The 21,966-nt window shown below is 35.5% G+C and overlaps 1 protein-coding gene and 1 pseudogene across 1 annotated transcript; both read left to right on the forward strand.

Moving 5' to 3' along the window:
- The window catches only part of LOC131298586 (uncharacterized), a 38,665-nt pseudogene extending 26,408 nt beyond the window's left edge, over window positions 1-12,257 (forward strand).
- A 2,810-nt stretch (window positions 12,258-15,067) lies between these two features.
- LOC131298034 (putative GEM-like protein 8) lies at window positions 15,068-20,753 on the forward strand. The gene is made up of 4 exons (XM_058323298.1): window positions 15,068-15,465; window positions 15,673-15,759; window positions 15,904-16,190; window positions 20,385-20,753. The coding sequence occupies exons 1-4, from the start codon at window positions 15,252-15,254 to the stop codon at window positions 20,559-20,561; spliced, it is 765 nt and encodes a 254-aa protein (XP_058179281.1). The 5' UTR covers window positions 15,068-15,251; the 3' UTR covers window positions 20,562-20,753.
- The last annotated feature ends 1,213 nt before the right edge of the window (window positions 20,754-21,966 follow it).

A 21,966-nucleotide genomic window follows, 5' to 3' on the forward strand; every position in this document is an offset into this window, starting at 1 on the left:
AAAAGAAGATATGGATTGTTGGAAATTATCCCACATCTATTAGATTATCCCACATCTATTAGTTATCTCCTCCGAAACTAGTTTATGAGTCTGGGTGGCCTTTCCACTCATTGCCAATTGGTCTTGAGTTTGATGCTTTAACATGGTATTAGAGCTAGGTTTTCGGAGGCTTTTTTCCTTTGTTTGTGCCATAATTGCACTTTGTTTCGTTGTGATCCGTGTGTTTTGGATCCTTTATTGACCTCTTCATGTGCGAGTCGGGGGTTGCACGTGAGGGGGAGTGTTAGAAATTGTCCCACATCGATTAATTATCTCCTCCAAAACTAGTGTATGAGTCTGAGCGGCCTCTCCAATCATTGCCAATTGGTCTTAAGTTGGATGCTTTAGCATGGATCTTAAATTGTTCCCTACTATATATTATTATTACCTGTAAGCTTATGGTTTCAGCTATTTTAGTTTTCTGTAATTGTAATGTGAGGATTTTTATACGGTCGCATACAAAGTAGAATTGACTTGGCTTGCAAAAAGTCAACTCCAACCGGTTTAGTCTTCCCATTTTGGCAGTGTTAAGGGTACATTGGGTACGGACCAACCTTCAACATATTATGCCCAAGGTGGCTTGCTGGACCTTTGGGATTAAGAAATGAATTTATGTTTCAATATATCATGGTTTTGGCTGAATAATGTCTCTTTTTGTTTGCTACAGATGTTTCAAGCTATGGGGTACATTGGTGCTAAATAGTGTTATGGGTGATTCCTTAATCTAGCATATCCCTATTATGAGAAAATTTAAAAAACCGCTGGTTTACGTGCTTGCATTTTGTTGCCTAGATTGAAAACGATTGTTACACAATTAAGACAAGCTTAACATCATTTTATTTTCTTTAGAAGTCATAGCATTAACATCATCTTTTTCAGATGTCACTCAAGTTCACCATGAGCTTGAGCTTACCATTCAGAGGTAAAACTGACGACGATGCCAGATGCAAGGTCGTGGCTAACCTATGTTCAACTTATGAAATGGCTCTGTGGTGATTATGGTGACTTTCACTAACTCCTCGATGTTGCAACCTATTGACATCATGCCGGTGTTGGTAGCTATCATGTGATATCTTCAATGTGTTTGTTCCTTTCTTTTCACTAAGGACCCCTCCATTCTTTGGCCTTAAATAGATTTGATAGGGCATCCTAACAATTGTAAACAATAATTGTAATGTTTATTCTCAAGTTTTGTGATTTTGGTGACTTTCACTAACTCCTCAATGTTGCAGCCTGTTGACATCATTCTGGTGACTTTCACTAACTCCCCAATGTTGCAGACTGTTGACATCATTATGGTGTTAACAACTATATGTGAATGTATATGCATTCTGATCTCGTCGTATTTTCTTGTATTTTAGGCATAGATTCGTATCGTGATAATATCGTAGTCATATCTTTATGTAATCTTCTATTTTAGGTATAGATTTCTAGTGTTTTCTCTATTTATGCTTGTGTTAGCATTGTAACCATTTACTCTAAATATTCAGCAATACAGATCTAGGCCTATTGGATATTTGCTCACCGGCGGGCAGCCTAAGCCTCGCCGCCGTCTATCGGGCACTCCTATTTCTGTTTGTAGCAGGTATGCAGTGATCGCACCGGGTCATCATTGGTTCTGTAACCAACTTTGCATCTTCCGTTGCATCAGTCGATAACATATCATGCTGACTTTGAGAGTAATATATCCTTCTCTGGTGAGATTCATTCTTCCTTCAGAACTTCAACTTCAACTTTTGCTTTTGATATTTATGCATGTTTCATGAAACGACTCTGTGTCATAAATGGCGAGGATGTTTTGTATTTGTGCCCATATGTACTGATATCAGTTGTTCACCTTCTTATTGTCAAAATTGGTTTGCTGCTACGTGCATATGTTTGTATGGCAATACACAAGCAATGATGCACATGTTTGGGCACTGTCAATTCTGATCGAGTATGCTTCCTCGATTTACCTCTTTTTTCTAACAATGTTACTTTGCCTTATCCCCTTTTAACCATCTTTTGTTCATTTGTGTGAGTCTTCTTAGTTGTTAAATGTTTCTTGGGTGTGCCCCATAGCTAGGTCTTTTTTCATTATTAGTTATTACCTATGTCCTTGTAATATATATATATATATATATATATATATATATATATATATAGAGAAAGAGAGAGAGAAAGTGTGTGTGTGTATACACATATATATATATATATATAGAGAGATATATATATATATATATATATTTATATATACTAGTATTTTCATCGAACCCATGGTTCTACGGGCACCGGTCCAAATCTTCTCCATCAACTCAAACCATTATAGAACACGGGTTCAATTAGGTATGTCTTTAGTATAAGGTTTTGTTGCTTATTGTAGTTGCTTTACGTTATTGATAACCATGGCCATGGGTGGAAGGTTGACTAAATAAGAAAAGATGGGCTTGCGGCTTTGCGCAAGTGCGTTATTGTATTATGCAAATATTGTGGATGTGCATTGATGCTGGATTTTGCATTTTGTGTTGGAAAAATGTGACAGAAAATCCTCTAGACTTAAATAGTTTAAAGCAATACAAATATCATTGTTCTTCTTCTTTTCTTCGTGTTACCCAATGTTTTTTTTCTTGAGTTCGATTATTTATGAGTTGATTTTTTTTAATCAAAAAAAAGGGTGGGAGGGAGCGACCAGTTTAGCAACCTCCATTGGGCGTGACCATAGAGGCTCCATACCCGTTGTGGAATGTCCGGTTCGAGCCATAACTATTGTCCGAGAGGACAGGTCGTCGCCACAGCACCACCTAGGTACAAGTGGGCACAAGCGTTTACCCCCACACCCCCTTGCCACGGGCAAGACTCGAAATCGAGTCTCACTTGGGGATGAAGGGCACCCTACCCACTAGGCTACCACCTTTGGTGGTATTTATGAGTTGGTTGTATTTCTGTATTTCTATGCTCTGTTATGCTAGGCCACATCAACACTAAAGCGTAACTATCAAATATGGCCGAGCAAGAGGTGTTGCTAGGGAAGAAGAAAAGTGCTTTTGGTATAGGATGAGTTGTAGCACTACCAATCTTTCTTTCAAGTCCGTATTGCGACTGTAAAGCTCTCATCTCACTCTATAAAAGTTCTTCTGATTTTAGAATTTTTTTCCGAGTTATAATTTGAGATCGCTTTTGGTATGTTCTTTGTAATTGCTCTCTTAGTTTTTTTTTGTTTTGTATTTTTTAATGTTAGTTTGGCTTTAGTTGTTTAAGTGAACTTAACTATTAATGACCAAGGAATGCGTATTTGCCCAAACCTTAATCGTAGGATAACTTGGTTCTTCGGTGGTATAAAGGCAAAGCTAGGCTCAAGGATATGAAAGTTATAGGTCTTTACGTTATTCTGATATTCAAGTTATTATTTGTTGCAGGTCTTTAAGTCATGGTTTATAATACTCTCAAAGATGATATTTTAGTTTCTTGAAAAAGCATGTTGATTATATTTTGCCTTCAATTATTTGAATTCAACACTTGGTGTTACTCAATATCAAGTTTTCACTTTTCATTCCTAGCTACTCAGTTTGTGTGTTTTACCGTTCTTAGTAGACAAGTAAGGTTCAATTTTTAAGATCGTGGAGGTGAATTTTTTTTAGATATTGTTAGGGTTAAATATTCTGTTGTTTCTTGAATTACAGGTTGACCTCCTATGAGTCATTTTTTGATGGTACTCTGTTGGGTTTGTTTAGATTTGCCCAAATTATCTATGTTACTTTTTTTGTGGTGCTTCCCTTTAGTCCAATATGATTGATGTTAGGCCACAGAGGGTGGAGACACTTAGTTGTCCATCATTTAATAGATCAATGTTAGTGCCACCGACGTGTCGTTAATAATTTCAATATCTATAAAATGTAACATACCATGTTGACTTCGAGAGTATTATATCCTCCTCTGGAGTGAGAATGAAAATCTCTGTGTGTTTTAGGCATCTGAAAAACAATTGACAATTGGCAAAGACGTTTCAAAGAACTTAGCCATGAATTTTGGACGATTAGGTTCCATATTGTAGGCATTCAGAAATCTTTACTGATGGATGCTGTAGAGAGCAGTGTGTCATCAAAGAATGACGGTGAGTCCTCTAATTTGCTACGAGAAACAAAGAAGCAAGTCAGTGTGTGGTTTGCTTTTCTCCATTTGCTTCCCATTTTGCAAACCCAGTAAGATTTGTAATGATGAATTAGGGCGTAAGTAGTAAATATAATCCTTGTTTGCTTCTGTGGCTCGGATAGAATAAGTGTTGTTCAGAGTAAAATCCTGGTTTGTCGGCTAAGGAATTTTTATCCCGCTAAGTCTAAAGAAACTGAAGGGAGCCACCGACGGGCACGCAGGGCCCACTTCGGGCCCGCACGGATGGTTCAAGCCGTTCAATAATTTAAAAAAAACCTAAGTAGGCTTGTGAAAAATTAGCTCATATGTATAGGTGCCTCGATCCAATCTTTCATTCTTTTTCGGATTCGGGAAAAATGAAAGACTGGATCGAGGCACCCACACATATCGGATTGAGCTGATTTTTAACAAAGCCCACTCGTCATTTTTTTTTTAAATTATTGAATGGCTCGGATCATCCATGCGGGGCACCCACACATATCGGTTTGATGAAAAATGACAATGATCTCATCATATGAAACTCCTAGGATTCGTCTTACCAATTTAACAAATAGTTTTTCCTTGTACGGAATAACAGAATTATAGGAGAAGGTGTCGCTGGTATACGTCAGGTACTATCTCCACAAAGCCAAAGTATTCAGCTACGAAATATATCTCCATTGTGCTTTACTATTTACATTCCAACATTTGTTACCAACATTGATGCATGGTGGAGTAATAACTGAACGTTGCTATGGCTGCAGTCGCTACCTACCTGTTTGTCCATATGACAAAATAAGTAGGTATTTCAATTGTTCGACTTCAATTCTTTTCAATTCATTTTTTGCCAATCATCTGTGTGTGTCCCACTTCAAACTCCCTTATTGATGTTTTGCCATTTTAATTTCTCTTTGTTTGATGAAACTTGGTTAGTTGATCTAGGAGCTATAACATAAATATGAGATGTTTCCGCTACTGCTGAGCTTCTTAGAAGAGATGATGTTGATGCTATAGAGATACGTATAAGTGGAACGTAGGCTGGTGTCATGTTTTAGTTTCTAGAATGGAGCTATTAATAATGATTTGATCATTTCGCTATATGGAATTTTGAGTGCGAAGTAATAAACTCTTATGAGATGACATGACAAACTATTAACTACTACAAATTGCTTAATTGCTTCATAAAACATGGTGATTTTGGTAAACATCCTAATACCACCTTATTTGAATAGTTAACTTTGTATAATTAGTCGAGAATAATCACCTATATTCTCCACTTTGCCATGTTTGTTCACAAGCAAACTACACCCTTCAAAAAACTTTGGATTGGTTTGGGAGAGTCAGTGGGATATGTAAAGATTGTAGCCGTAAGTCCGGATAATTTTGTAGCCATCAAAATGTGAACCAATTAGATGTATTGTGGTGATCAAAAAATTAGATGTATAAGATGTATTGAGGTGATCAAAAAATTAGATGTATTGAAATTTGTGGGGACGTATATTTAATATTCAACCTTTTTACATTAGCTTGCCTCATATTGGAGATTTAACCATATCAGTCGTGAACATGCTATACTTGATTATGCAACCCATTCTATGTTGCTTCAATTTGTCGCAGGTATATCTAGCCTACTATATCTTCGTCAATTCTTCACCTAAAATTATCGTGAACTATTCTAGTTTTTTGACAAATTATACTTGTGAATGCAACTCATTGACAAAAGTTGGATGGCCGGCCCATGAGTGGAGATATCGGATGAGGTGCCCAAAGGGCAGTGATTTCTTTCGCTGTTCATTTGGAATCTGATAAGGATACACCTCACGGTTTGCATACAGTTAACGGCTTTATGAAGAATAATTCCTTGTCAGATTTTGATTTTGCTCCAAACTCAAACGCTCTTTTTATGCGGTAGGTTTTCTTCAATTGGCTAGTGGTACTAATGCTCACAGGGGGGGGGGGGGGGGGGGGGGGGGGAATTTCAGTCCCATAATCACAATCCCTTTTTCTTATTAAAATAAATAAATTACATTTAATTTTGTTCTAGTTTCTTATTTCAAATCATGGTAGCTGCAAATTCCCATCAAGATAATTGTTTAAATTTTAATTGCAAATATGATTTTAATTTTGTTTTAGTTTCTTCTTCAAGCCCTGTGTCCTTTTTTTATTATCCCACTCAAAAACATCGCCAAGATTAAACAACGCCGAGTATTTGTTACCGAAATTCCAATCAGCCCTATATTTTAAGTCATGACCACTGCGTGACACTGACTCTCCAACCTTTATAAGGTTCCCATTTGAGTCCTTTCAAGTAACAAGGTAATAAGGAATAAACCAAAGAATGAGGCTTTTCACTATTGGAGTATGAGGACCGTTAGCTTGTTCGTAGTATGAGGCCAAGGTATGTGGATTGGGAAGGGATACTGCAGCTGCACCATTTGATCGATGAGCTAGATAAGGTAATTGCAATTGACAAAGCCCATATAACCCTCAATGAAGGTCCCTTAGGCACAGTACAAAGCCTACACATAGAGCACAAAGCATATATGGTGTTCCCAGCTGGGTATTTGTACTTTGTACGTGTGAATATAGATATTCATAGTGCTAAAGAACCCATGGTTAATCTTATTAGGACACTTTTTCAAGATTCTGGTTTCGATTGACATAGAAGTTGTTATTTCCTTAAACATGTTTGCTATTAGTTTCTTTGGGTTTGTTGTCTATATGTGAGTTTTTCAACTTGGTATCCGTGCTTCGTGGATTTAGGAATATAGACAATGCTAAAGAAACTATGGTACCAAATGGTATCCAGTAATTTAGTAAGTTTTTCAAGATTTTGATTTTAGAAAGATATGGAAATTCAATTTCCTTTGGTTGTCTTGTTTCTCTACTTAGTACATGGATTTTTATTTTCTTTTTGTTTTTATGTCGGGTTTGTTCACTAATCATTCTATGGAATTACCAAATGGGTACATATGCATGCGCTAACGAAACCATATGTTCCTGTACACGGTTCTATTTTCACTTGGACTGTATTTGATCTTCTTTTAGACCATTTATTAAACGATCAATTAAGCTTGGATTTTTTTCTTTCTTATTCCTTTAAATTTCTTACTTACCCTTTTTTTAATACTTTGGTGTGCTCTGATCTGTTAAAGAGTACGGTGGGTTTTAGTATTTCCCAATGTCGAGTGGGTAAAGTATTAGTAAGTTCATTATTTGAAATTGACAAAGGGAGAAAAAAAGAGCGCTATGTTTTGTTTGTATGAGATGAGTAATGTGCGTTGTATTAATGTATACATGTGAAAACCTAACTTACACTTGCTCCTATGGCTTTGTTTTGTATCATAGGACAATATTTTCTTGCTATTATTTCAAATACACTTAGAAAGCATGGCTTTACCAAACTTCTTAAGCGATTCTTGATCTAAGCTATTGAATGAAGAAGTCATGGCATCTCACCAAACTTCTTAAGCGATTCTTGATCTAAGCTACTGAATGAAGATGGCATCTCAAATAAACTCTTATGAGTCATTTCCTCATGAATGCCAACAACATAGAAGCTATAGGTAGTTAGGAGATGCAGACATGATTATTGATGGTAAAAGAAAATAGTTATAGGTTTTAGGCATGATAGTATTAGATTTCACTTATATTAGTTGTGTTTCTGGGCATGTTCTATATATCTTCGTCTTTGTTTTTTGTGAGCGAAACTCTGATTTAGTCAGTTGCTTTTTTCGATGAGTAATATGGGTGAGAAACAGTAATGGTTTTTTGTGTGTGTGTGTTTGTTTTATGTACGAAATAGATGGAAATGGTGTAACCTTTACTTAATTTATGCACTTGTATAGTTGTGGGTTTTATTATGTTTTTCTTCTTTCTTATTTCTCATTTATGTTTGTACTTTTGGTTTTTCTCCGTCGTGGATCTTGAACTCATGTGGTATACTCCCAAGTTAGAGCACTCGTTGAGATGCTCAACAATCCTCCGTTCTTGGACTCATGTGGTATACTCCCATCCTCAATTTCTATGGAATAGAAACTCATTTAAGTGGTAGGTTATCAAGATTTTGTGGAGGGATTTTGCTCTGGCAGTGTGATATGTTTTATACTCCATTTTGGTTATCAAGGATTTGATCTGTTTGTTAGATGCTTTGGAACGACCTTTGCTTAAGGTCATCCACTTGTTATTACATATCCAAATGATGATGGATATGAATTGAAAATTCTTTCATTTGTATTTTACTTGGTGGTTTAGAAAAAAAAAATACAAAAAAGAAAGTGATTAGTTCTTGGTGTAAATAGAATCATCTAGCTACATAGGGTCTTTTCCCAACGAATTGTCTCTTTTGGCTATGTGTTTTGGGTTCTTGAGCTTGCATTGTCAAGAATGGTTATTTTTAATTAGTATTACTTTTACTTTGTTAAGTGAATTTGAGTTATTTATCATTCGCTTGCACAAAATGCTAGATACGATCTCCAAAGTTTCAGAAAGTTCGTCTCTTTTCCCTTGCTTATTACTTACAACTTTCGTGTTACACTTCATGAAGAAGTAAAATTTGAATAGCTCAAATGGATAATTGGGAAAGAACATTCTAGAGTATATCAGTGTAAACTTCATATGATTTTGCTCACTTTAGAACTGCAATGCATACCTACTGCGAATGCATTTTTGTTTTTTGATTTTTAGAAGCATGTTGTCGTGAATCATAGTGATAGCATTAATGAGCTTGAAATTAGTTTCATTCTCTCTCTCTCTCTCTCTCTTTCTCTCTCTCTCTCTCTAAATTAGTGAAATTAAATTGATAACCTTGTTTGTGCAATGAGTATGGTTGTTCCAAGGTGTCTTAATTAGATCTAGAGCGATGTTTTGAATCCTATCAATTGGTTAATGAGGTATGGAAAACATCATGGCATTCACTGTAATTGCTTTTTGTAGTTCTATTTTGGAAGTACCAGTCCAGTTGTTGATTTCCTAATGCCTCAAATCTTGAGTTGGGTTTGTTCATTCAAATATTGATGCATATTACCAAAGTTCATCTCTTAAGTTTTAATTGTTAATGTTGACATAATGAATTTAGATGAGTAAGTCCATAGGATATTCATTGACTCAAATTGAAGGAAAAAGTTTTTCGTGTAGATAAAATTAAAAAAAAAAGCCTTTGTACATGACAAGTCATGTAAAACAATCACAAAATCCGTTCATGTAAAAATGAGTTATTGGTTCTTGAATTCGAGCACTAAATTTTGCATTAGTTTGTCAAAGTGCAAAAATGGACTTTTTGAAAGAATTGTTATCACTTTTTTCGGTTTTAAATGGACAGAAGACTAGTTTGTTCATGCGGTATGAGGTAAATCTCCCTCATTCTCTCTCCCCTTTTTCCTCTTTTCGAAAAAGGGAAGGATATTAAATGTCTATGGCCTTGCTCTATAACTGATAGAAGGGTGTTTTGGGCTTTATTTGATAACCTGAAAAACCATTTTGATCTTCCCTGGTGCTTGGGTGGAGACTTTAATAAGTTAAGGAACACTAATGAAAGACAAGGCTGCTCAAATAGGGATAGAGGAATGAGGGATTTTAATAGTTTTATTGAAGATATGGAGCTAGTGGACTTACAACTTCTGGGAAGGAATTGCACTTGGTCCAACTCTCAAATTGGGGAAAAATGGAGTAGGATAGACAGATTTCTACTGCACAATGATTGGCTTGATAAACTTAAACTAAGGCAATGGGGACTTCCTTGAACAATTTCTGATCATTGCCCTATCTTGTTAAAGGTGGATGATAGGGATTGGGGTCCAAATCCTTTCAAACTCACTGGGTGTGGTTTTGAATTGGGTGGGTTATTTGTATGGTGCTTCATAAACTGTGTTGGGAGTTGGGGGTGCTCTGTGGTGGTGGGGGATATGTCTCTTTCAACTCCTATTCTTGAAGGGCTAAGAGTACTGGGGTTTCAAGGCTTACTGCCATCATTCCCTTCTCAACTCCATTATTGGAGGACTAAGAAAACTGTGAAAAACAAGGCTTATGTTGGGAGCAGCAAATTTTGGATGCCGCAAATCACGGTTTTCTTATCCATAACCTGAACTTATTCTCTTTTTGGAGTTCGAAGTTGATCTTGCTGTGGGTTGCGGTTGAAAGACATGGTTAGATAATTTCAGTGATTACTCAAAAGTTGAGCTCCAGTAGTGGTTACTCTCCTTGTCAATCTGGAGATCAAACCTGTCTGATGTGGTCTTGATTGAGGGATATGTTTAGGGGACTTCAGTGAGGCTGCCTTTCGCTATGGATTCTCAAAGGTTGCTGTGATTCAAAAATCATTTGCCATATAGCATCTTAGCTTGGCTTGGGCTTCATGGGAGATCTATCTTTTGGTTTGTGGTTGTATTTCTGACTATATCATCGGGCCATCATGTGCATCACGACTGCCACTTGCCTTAGGGACCAGTGCCGACACCAACCGACATCTGAATTGAATTCCGGACCCATCACATGTCATGGAACGGTATGTTTCCATGGTTGTTGGGGTTTGTTTTGTGAATTCTGGGTTGGTTGATTCCTTATCAACTAGCTTGGGGTTCATGGCATATGATTGTCGCCGGGTTAGGTGCCAACTTCGTTGGGATGTATTCTTGGCGTTGTGATGCCATTTTGTGATGCCATTTTCCTTTTCCCTTTCTCTCTTTCTTGTACCTCCCTTTTCCCTCTTAATAAAATTTCTTCTTCGCTGTTAAAAAAAAAAAGGAACCGAGCCATTCGAAAGGGTAGTTGCCTAAAATGGCTATAAACAATTATTTAACAGTTGTTTCCCTCTCCTAATTGTGTGCTGTTTTTATATTTTGTTAAACTGAGGTATGATGCTTAGCCCTAACCCATTGGTTAGAGAATACAAAAAAATAAGACGAAAGCGCTTACTACGTGTTCGAATGAATGCCCAGCAATGGGTGATGAGGTAGCAGGGTTAAGGCCATCCAAAATAGTTTAAAATCTATATGTTGGCCGATAGGGAAGGGTGATTGGTGGTTATTTACTTATGATCACTTCGTGGTTGCTTTTGTGGATGATTTTCAATTTTGGTCTAACCATTGAGAAGGTGAAGCTTGCTAGGAATCTAGAGATTGGAGAAAATGGGAATTGGGTTTGGGGTTTTGCTTTTTCATCTAGTTTGTTGATTAATTTTTGTCTCTTTTTCATCATTTCTGGTGAAGAAGATCTTGCACTCTTGGATTTTTGTAATCTTAATACTCCCTCCGTCCCTTTTTAAATGTCCTACTTCGTAACTCCAATTTATTAAAAAAACATCATCATTATACCTTTCAAATCAACTTTTTCCTCCACTTTCCCTACTTACCCATCATCATTACACTTTTTACTAACTAACTTTTCAAAATGGAATCTACTTTTAGGGACAAAATAGACAATGCACCAATTTTTACCCACTAACTTTACCAAATGGACACTTATTAAGGGACAGCCCAAAATGGAATACTGGACTGTAATAAGGGGACGGAGGGAGTAGTTGTTACAACATGAGGATTTGATTTGATTTCATTTCCATGGACAAAATTTTCAGGAAGGCCAAGCTTAATATTGTTTCAGTAAGGCATGCAATCAGTGGACGGAGAGAGGTGCTGATACAGTGAAGCTTACAGTAAGTTGATTAATCTCAATTCCTCCTCTTCCTTTGCATTGTAATGATCCATAGGTTGATAGTCTACAAAGTACAAATACTTGTAGGAGAGAAAATTAGAATAGGGAGACATAGCAAAAAATTCCTCATATTTACATTTTTTAAGCTTAAGGACAAGCACCTTTTGCAATCAAATATAAGGACAAATGTGCCTACGAAAGTGCCTAAAATCCTAGGGTACCATATATTTGAAAATGTCTAAAATCTTAGGGTATCCTGTGAAAGTGCCTAAATTACTAAAACCCTATAATAGGAAAGTGCACCCTAAAACTCAATGAAAATGCCTAAACATGTTTTGGCTTTATGGCTAAAAAACTCCAAAAGTTGAAGGATCTCCATTGAAAATTATTTTACTGGCATCCTTCCCCTAAATGAAAACTATTTTATCGTCCTTATGGCTAATTTTCCCGTTAGAATATTGCAATTTTTGGTAGGCTCTCTTTTTTGAAAATGTGGTAGGCTCTCTTTATTATAGACTAAACCTGAGAAATTTTGCCGTTTTGTTCTCGCCCAACTCATGGCATAGCAGCTGTATATAGTGGTGACAATGCTATGTGAAAGTAGAACGTGATCAAATTAGAATGGATTGGGATGGCATGGCATTTGGTGATAGCATTCGCCAAAATTACCTGGTTTTGTTTGCCTCCCTTGGTCATGGTATCTTTGATATGAATGCATGGAAGTTAGGTATTGGTGGTGTGCATAGCAATCCTATTATCCATGAAATTTTTGAACCTAATTGGAATCCAATAGCAGCACTATGTGAAATTAAATGTTGTAGTATTGTAAACCATTTTCTATGAATCTCACTTCTCTCAAGCTCTCAACTAAATCCTCCCGCTCAAAGGTTAGTAATCACTAATTTCTTCGTTCGTTTTTCTTTGACCATGACTTGTATTTCATTGCAATTTTCTCTTTGGAATTAATAAGTTTTCAACAAAATGGGTCAAAGTTTTTTCTCTTCCAATTGGAGTTCTTCCTCATGTTTGGGCTCGATAGTCAAGCTCGGCAACTTGATGACTATACGATATACAGTATATACGATGGGGACATTGAATTGGGCTCTCTCTTCTAAGCAGCAGAAAGGAGTACATCTCTAGAAACTTCTATGCAGGCTTGCTTTTAGTTGGACCTTCTCTTTCATGGCAAAATTAGATGAAATTAGTTATAGGTGTAATAATCTAGAAAAATAATAACATCAAAACTGTTTTTCGTTAGTGCAAAATCTATAGTGTATATAAGCCTTGTACCTTGCACATGGTACAAGTCTTTTATGCACAATAACTATGGCATTAAAAAAAAAAGAAGCAATTTTGGCATTAACAACACCCATAATTTATTGTTGATATAATTTGATGTTTAGCACAAAAAAAAATAATAAAGAGTTCATTTTTGGAATAATTTTTTTAGATAAATTATTTGTGTCTACAAGAAAAATAGAAACATTATAAAAAGTTACTGTAAGATTTTTTTTTTTTCTAAAAAAACTTAAGATAAGACAGGCTTGGAGAACTTTTTTTATTTAGTTTTGATTTAGTTGCAAGTTTTTACTTCGAATTTTGGTTGTCAAGAACAATTAATAATTCAAAAAAGAAAACTGATTTAAATCTAATAATTTTGTTTTTGACAAAACAACAACAAAAAAAAATGTTAAGCAAAAAGGATGGAGGGGGCAACCGGGCATAGCAATCCTCACATGGGTGTGACCACTCCAGACCCGCGGCGGATTTTGGGAAGGATCAAAGAGCCATATCAACTACTGTCCTACTAAGGGTTAGCAGGCCCAAGCCGAATAAAGGAGGACTAAATTCGAAAGGGGCGCCGGCACAATTCGAACTTAGTACCTCCTACCTCACCTAGACCCAAAGGGAGTAAGCCTTGACCAACTAGGCTATCACCCCTGATGGTTAAAAAAAAAAAAAAAACAGGTAACTTTTAGTTGAAACCAATTTGCCCCTTATTCGGGATTTACTAACCATGGGAGAACTTATTTGAAGAGAATATATTAATATTTTGGGCAACAAAAACAAATATTTTAAACCAGATCTGGACCATACGAATATGTCCTGAAATGATATCGTCAAAGTCCATTTTTTTAATCTGCAAATCAAACTTAATTCATCACCATTATAAAATTGAGGGGTAAGAGTGTCTTTCTGATGAACATTTTTTTTTTGTTCGTCTCTGTAACGACTAACCAGATAAAGATAGAAATATGGTAAATTACATCAGCATCCCCTAAGGATTGTTCCGAAATCAGATCACCCCTGACGTATGACAAATTGCAATGCTGCCTATCAAAGTCTGTTTTTAACATCCCTAAAGGCAACGAAGGAAACTAGTCTACCATTATTGCCGTCACTTTATAAAACATATTTTCAATTCTCACCATCTCTTCCTCAACCAAAACCCTAACCACACATCAACAAAAGCCCTACACAGCTACACCACACACATAGAGGATGCAACTATTATTTCTCTTCCGATTAAGTTGATTTTACAATTGTACTATCTCTCCTTTTTTCAAACTAATTAAGATGCTTGTCTCCAGTCCTTCATCAATTTTTTAAATTAGTTTTTGATTAATTTTTTTTAAAAGAAGTTGGAATTAAAAAAAAGTTGGAATGCATCATTTACCAAAAAAAGTTGTATTTATTTAATATATTTGAACTCCTACTCGTGGAAATGAGAGTGAAAGTCTGGGAGATGAATGAGAATTGGGTGAAAGGAAAAGTAAAAGAGTGTTTTGGTCTCACAAGAATAAGCTCTACAATAAATAGCCTAATGCATTACTATGTCTACAGTTTTCAATTAATATGAGTGGGTACAGTTGTTTTTATTTAACGATCACTAGCATATGATCTTGGGGTACATATTAACAAAAAAAAAAATTAGGAGGGAGGAGAGATAGGATAGGAATACAATGAGGGTCGACAAAATCAAACTTGTACTAAATTAGTTGCCGACAATCAATTTTTGTTATACTACTTAATAGTAGCAAGGGGATTAAAAAAAAAAAACTAACAGAAGGGGACATCGATCGCAGTGCAACTAGTATAATTCTGAGGAGGGGAAGAGGAATTAAGGAAAGGTAATTTCTCAATTCACATCGGTCAGGGGTGGTCCGATTTGTCAGGGGTTGTCTGATTGTGGTTGGCAAACTTGAGGGTAAGTTGGAATAATTACTCAGTGATCTTTTCCCCAAAAAAAAAAAAGAAAAAAGAAAAAGTCGGAATAATTACAAAAATAGTTTAGGTAGGAGTAGCAGTTGTTGACCGATCGAACATCGTTACACTGTAGAGCCCTTTCCTTGCTCTTTCCTCTACCATTTTAAAACAGCTACGTACTACTACTTGTTTGTAAAGAGAGAGAGAGAGAGAGAGAGAGAGGAGGAGGAGGAGAAGGAGGAGAAGAAGAAATGAAGATGAAAGAGAATCAACATCAGCAGTTTGAAGATCAAGAGTTATATATGGACACTACTAGCCCTTTTATGAAGAGCTCTTCTGAGACTACTACTCCTGAGAGAACCGACACCGCCTCTTCTCTCTCTGAACCTCTCAGTTCATGCCACAGCCCCACTTCTTATAATCCATATCATGATGATGCCCCCTCTACAACCAGCTTCAAACCAAGTACTCTCTCTCTCTCTCTCTCTCTCTCTCTCTCTCTCTCTCTCAAATCAGCAACTACACTTTTGTGATCCACTACTTAATACTTTTATGTTTGGTTCTTTCGGGGCCGTGATACAGTTCATGTCATTTATTTTGTTCTTTCCGATAAATAAAAAAATTATAAAAAAGTAATTGTCTGACGGTGATATCTTCAAACTGATGTCGCAGATAAAGATAATGGAGATCCAAGGACAGGTAGCAACAAGAAGCTTGGGAGAAAATCTCACAGTTTCGCATACAGAATTCGCGATCATGGTACTAATCCATAAATTATAACATATATGCATCCTTTTTCTTCATAATCCCGTCCGCGATCTCAACTGTTCTGTTTTTTCTTAAATTAATTAGTGTAAACTTTTTTTTTTTTGAATGACTGAATTAAAATATATACGTATGCAGTGAAAATGGGGCCCAAGTTATCAGAAACAGTGAAGGGAAAACTGAGTTTGGGGGCGAGAATAATCCAACTAGGTGGGAGAGAGAATATATTCAGAAAAGTGTTTGGAATGAGTAGTAGTGATGGAGAGAAGTTGTTGAAGGCTTCTCAGTGCTACTTGTCAACAACAGCCGGTCCCATTGCAGGAATCCTCTTTATTTCCACTCACAAGCTTGCGTTCTGCAGCGAAAGGTCCATAATACTCCCCTCTAATTCCACTCCTGGAGAGGTTGTTAGAACACCTTACAAGGTAATTATTTCTCTCCCTCCCTCCCTAGCTACTTAATTCCTGTTGGTTTTATTTTTATGGGTAAGTGGTAACGGTCAGGTCTGGTCCGATCTGGTCCAGACCATTCCGGCCGCCGGGACTAAGAGATTCCCAAAAATTTCTCAATTACGACCTAGCCCCAAAAATTGTCAAGTTTTTAACTCAAGATAACCGGATTTATCTCATCTCTGTTTGCACTTGTTGGATTAAATTATGCACTCTGTCGATTACATTATCATCTCCTTACCTTGGTGATCGATGCAAGATAGAGATTAGATGGGGATGGATAGCTAGAGAGAAAATTAGGAAAGCTAATTTTCTTCCTTCTCAAGAACTCTTTCACAGATTGTGGAATTCGATGTTCTCCTATATAATTGATGCTAGATTAAACATTTAAAAGCTATTTTTGAGCGTCGAAGCTATTTTTGAGCGTCTAGCAATAATCGATTTGTGAGTTTTCACTTTACTACACAAAAGCAGGCTTTGAGATCTTTGATGTCCAAAAAATGAAAAAGAAAAAACAGGCTTGTGATCTTTGTAGTTTGAGTAAATAACACAGATGAGGGGAAGAAGGGAGGTGTGTATTATTCCTAAGGAGAACGCGGTTCTGCATGCCTCCACTACCCCATCCTTGCCTAGTATATATATATATATATATATATATATATATATATATATATATATATATATATATTCTAATTTTAAGGGTTGAATATTGAATTGACTTTTTCGACTATGATAAGATAAGATTTGCTATATATATATTCTGAGCTTTGTAACAGTAACAGAAAATTCCAACTTGACGAGATTAAGACTAGTATATACTATATAGTAAAAGTGCCCAACACTCCCTATATACCTATGAAACGTACTTTGTATATGAAACGTACTTTGTATGCTCCTTAATTATCTATGAATAATTGTTAGTAGTTTCTATAAATGATGATTATGTATATATTTGTGAGTTAAGATCCCGAGCAGTATTGTTATCCATATTTTTTTAGCTGATTTCTCGCGAATATCTTTAAAAACACGTTTTAAACGTATTGAACGACTTAGATCATTAAAATTTGATCGGGAATTATGGGGTGTTTTTTTAGGTATCTTCGGAAAAAAACACCCCAAATCTCAATCATAGTTTCTGATCAAATTTTGATGATCCGAACCGTTCAATGTGTTTAAAACGTGATTTTAAAAGTTTCCGCAAGAAATTGACAAAAATAATGATTGAAAATGGCTTGATCTGAACAATTTTTTATAACTACGCAAAAATACACTTACAGGGGAATGACGTTAACAAAAAAAAAAGTGGCAAAATCATTTCCCATATTTATATATATGAGCGGTTCCGGGGATACCTAAAAAAATACCTTATAGTTATAAAAATATTCATCTGATTCATTGCCTAATCGATCATAAAGTGAAAGGACTTTCAGGAAGTATGTATCTCGCTTAAGTCGCCAATTTTGGCTTCCGTTTTTTTTTTTTTTTTTGGTTTTTTGGTTTTTTGCTAGCAGTCCGAGGAGGGAGATCAAGTACATTAGATATACTACGGCGCCGTTCCAGAACACCTTCTTAAAAAATAAGTACTTATTCTACATTTTCAAATTCAAAAATAATGTAAATGAAAATTAATTTTTCTATTTTTTTTACCTTATAAAATATCTCAATGAAATCTATCAAATAAAATTTATATTGATAAAAAAATTATTTATGTAAACGCATAATTTTTGAACTTGAAATTACTTTTTTTTAAAATAAGTACTTATTCTCTCCGTCCCTAAATGCGCGTGAAACTAGGTTTTACAAAATATGCATATTTTTTATTAAAAAATTTAATTTTTTTCACAATCTAATAGAGCTTATTATTATTTATTGATTTGTGAAAAAAAATTATTTTTTTTACTGAAATAAATATATCTTTTTGAAAATTTAATTTTACGCACCGATCACTTATTTAGAGACGGAGAGAGTATTTCTTTTCGAGAACGGGACCTACTTCTACTAACGCGTACATTAATGGGAACGGGGCCTACTCCTACTAACGCGTAATGTAGACTTCCAGTGGGAGAGAAGATGATGCCTCTAAAGTCTTCACACGCCATAGAATAGAATAGAATAGAAACGAATCGAATCTCGTTTAATAAGAAATGACAGCTGTCTACTCGGTGGGAAAATACGAGATGCCTACCAATGCTTTTAGCTGTCGTACTAATTGATTCAGTATGTAGTACTACTGTATATATACGAGTATTGAGGCTCCGTTCCAGAAATTTTCTTAAAAAATAAGCAGCTTATTTTATATTTTCAAACTCAAAAATAATGTAAATGAAAAATAAATTTTCAATTTTTTTTGTATCGTATAAAAAATCTCTTTCAAATGAGATTTATATTGTATATTTTTAGATTTTAATAAGTCCATAATTTTTTAACTTGAAATTGCCTTCTTAAAAAATAAAGATTTTTTTCCTGTTGTAAAACGGGGCCTAAATCCAGTCGGTCGATTTACCGACTTGTTAATTAACTGCCTCCAGAACTTTGAGCAAAATAACCTAGGCCCACCGACCGGGAGACCCACGGCGGCCCACTCCAGGCTTCACACGGATTATTCGAGTCATTTAAATAATTTTTAAAAAATAATTGAATGGACTTGTGAAAAATCAACTCAATCTGATATGTATAAGTGTACGATTCAATCTTTCATTTTTTCATGGATCAGAAATCTAAATAGAAAAAATATGTGATTGGATTGAGTACCTACACGTATGTTAGATTGAGCTGATTTTTCACGATGCCCACTCAGTTCTTTTTTTTCACGTGGCTGTCTGTTTCCGTAGCAGCCCTCGACTTTGGGGGTCAAAAGGGGGGAAGAAAAAAAAACCAAGACTTTGGGCATCATTTGTTTTTAGTACAATTTCTGGAGCATTGACCTTGTGAATGGGTGTGTATGGAAGGGTTCGATCCCTTCTGTCCCTTCTGGAGCAATTTTGATCTTTGGATCGATTGTGTGATTTTTTAAATTTTTTAATACTTTAAATTCAACGACAGGAAAATCTCTCGGCACAGAGACACGGGAATTTCCGGCATAGAGAATCCCTCGTGTATGGAACGACCAAAATTGCTCTTTAAAATAGTACTTAATCAAGGAAAATAATTTTCACACTCATTTTTTTGATAAATGCACATCTTTTCTTGTCTGTTAGTAAAAAAAGTACACAAAAATTTCACTTAAAGACAAAAAAAGGAGTGCACTTATCAAAAAATGTAGTGTGAAAATCATTTCCTCTTAATCAATTAGAATACATATATACTACTATACTACTCAAATTCTATGTCCTAAATTGCTCGCCTTTTTGTGAAGATACTGTGTATTTTACACGCAAAAAATAATATTCTTAAATTGGTACTTACCAACTTCTTCTTCTCAACAAGATCTTTATATTGGTATAAAAAATATATATGTTTAAAAAATTCATGATATTACATTATTTGTTGCAAGCAAAATTCACGATTTCCTAAAGAAAACAAGTAATTTGGGATTATACAATAGTACTAGTTGAGAGTTTTTTTTTTTTATCCGCCAAAACGCCCCTCGGGCGTACTAGTTAAGATTTGAGATGGATGTTGGTAGTAAACTTGTAATATAGGCTTTGGGCTGAAAATATTTTCCTCAATAATATTTTTCAAATTTTCGGTGTTTGGTTGCACATGAGTTGGAGAAAACATTTTACAAGCAAAATATTTTCCACCAAATCAACGTAAATTAACTTACGGGAACTATCCCCGTAAATCATTTACAATTCTTTTACCCGTATGTCCCCTGGCAACAGCCGAGAGAACTTTTCCACCAAATCTGAAAAATTCAAAGCATAATAACCCCATATTCCTCCATTGTTTGATGAGCGAGAAAAGTAGTAGTTTAGAGAGAGAAGGCAAGGAACCATGCTAAATAGGTGTTTTCAGAATGCTCACTGTCATTTGGGATTTTTTTTTCCCCTCCTATAAATGCCATTGTTTTCCCAATACAGACCCAAACAGCAGAAATGAAAAGTTGTGTAAAATATTTTCACGTAAAATTATTTACATGGAAAATACATAGTATTTGTTATTGTAAAAGATTTTACATGAAACAAACGGAACCTTAATGTCTCTACGGATTTGCATATATGCATGCAGGTTTCTATTCCAATAAAGAAGATTAAAGGAGCAAACGAAAGTGAGAATGTGAACAAGCCCGCACAAAAGTACATAGAGATAGTGACGGAGGACAACTTTGAATTTTGGTTTATGGGGTTTGTACGCTTCGAAAAAGCTTTCCTCAATATTCACAAGGCCATATCTATGTCCTGCTAGCCGATCGAGCAGAGTAGTTAGCTATAGCCCATAGCTTCTTCCCTCGATCTCTTTCTTTCTTTTTTATTTTTTTCTTTTTAATCTGGAGGACTACTTATAGCTTTAATTTCTTTTCTTTTCGAACCTGGAACTTCGAAGTTAAGATGCTTTGATTAATTATCGGGAAAAAGTAATTAAATACCATCAATAGCTCAATCCATCTGATTCTGTACAAAATCTATCTATACCGTTAAACAAAAGGATTTATTTTAGTGCACAAATCGTCTATAGATCACGATGTGGAGCCCATTATGGGTTCCATACAAACGATCTGGGCCGTTCATTAAATGTAAAATATTTTTTCTATGGCCCCTACAAAAAATCAGCTCAATCCAATATCTATAAGTACTCGATCCAATCATTTCATTTTTAATAAGATTTTCGGATAACGAAAAGTTAGATGATTGAATCGAGCACTTATAAGTATCATATTGAGCTGATTTTTCGCAAGAGGCTTTGAAAAAAATATTTTATATTTGATGAGCGGCTCAGATCATTTGTGCAGGATCCATAGTGAGCCCCACGCCGTGATCCGTGAGCGATTTTGTGCTCGAAATATCTGTGTGTAGAAGACTTATTGTTTGATCTATCCGCCGAATATGAGCTAGGAACTTATATTCCGACTAAAATGTCAAAGATGTCATAATCGTACAATATAAATACATTTCTTTCACCGAAAGCAATATTCATTCACTCGACTTGAGTCTAATATCCTTTTTTTTGCTCTTCTCCGAACTAGAAAACTACTGTAAATTTATCATACAATCCATTCAACATATGTTGATTGACGTGGTTTGGGGAAAAAAATTTATGAAATGTTTTTTTGCTCTTCTCCGATACATACCGATTTTGTTTTGGTCTGTGAAATGTTGTTAGGCATATTACTACAATTTTGCAAGTTCACAAAGATAACCCCTTAACAAATGTAGTTATATCTTGTCAGGATCAATGAAGCTTTTTCGGTATGGGAATATGGAAGACAAACATTGTGCCATATGATCGAGTGCTGGAGCAAGTCTTTAATTTATTTTTCTTTCTTTTTTAAATTAACGACAAAACCTAATTATAATGACTTTCTAACTTAATTTTTTTTTTCATATTTTTTCGCACAACATGTAACCAGATTTCTATTAAATGGTGCTACTTCCATAGCCGAATCTTGGCTCCTCCATTGCAGGACCCTGTACTTCTAATAGGTCTAGAGCATGTTATCAGATGTAATTGAGTAGTAGTTAGTTCGATTTACGATGTTAGCCTTGTTATTTAATTAATCGGATTGAAACTTTGATTCCTTGCATAATTTCATTCGCCTTCAATGGAAAGAAAATCAAGCATAAGTGGTCGACTCCTGCAAGCCTACATCTCC

Source organism: Rhododendron vialii, chromosome 8a (genome assembly GCF_030253575.1).
Source record: "Rhododendron vialii isolate Sample 1 chromosome 8a, ASM3025357v1".
Classification (NCBI taxonomy): domain Eukaryota; kingdom Viridiplantae; phylum Streptophyta; class Magnoliopsida; order Ericales; family Ericaceae; genus Rhododendron; species Rhododendron vialii.

Excerpts from the sequence above, each read along its gene's own strand:
- LOC131298034 (XM_058323298.1), top strand. The coding sequence starts at position 15,252 with ATGAAGATGAAAGAGAATCAACATCAGCAGTTTGAAGATCAAGAGTTA. Across the intron at positions 15,760-15,903 it reads ATACAGAATTCGCGATCATG|TGAAAATGGGGCCCAAGTTA; the intron begins GTACTAATCCAT and ends ATACGTATGCAG. Across the intron at positions 16,191-20,384 it reads TTGTTAGAACACCTTACAAG|GTTTCTATTCCAATAAAGAA; the intron begins GTAATTATTTCT and ends ATATGCATGCAG.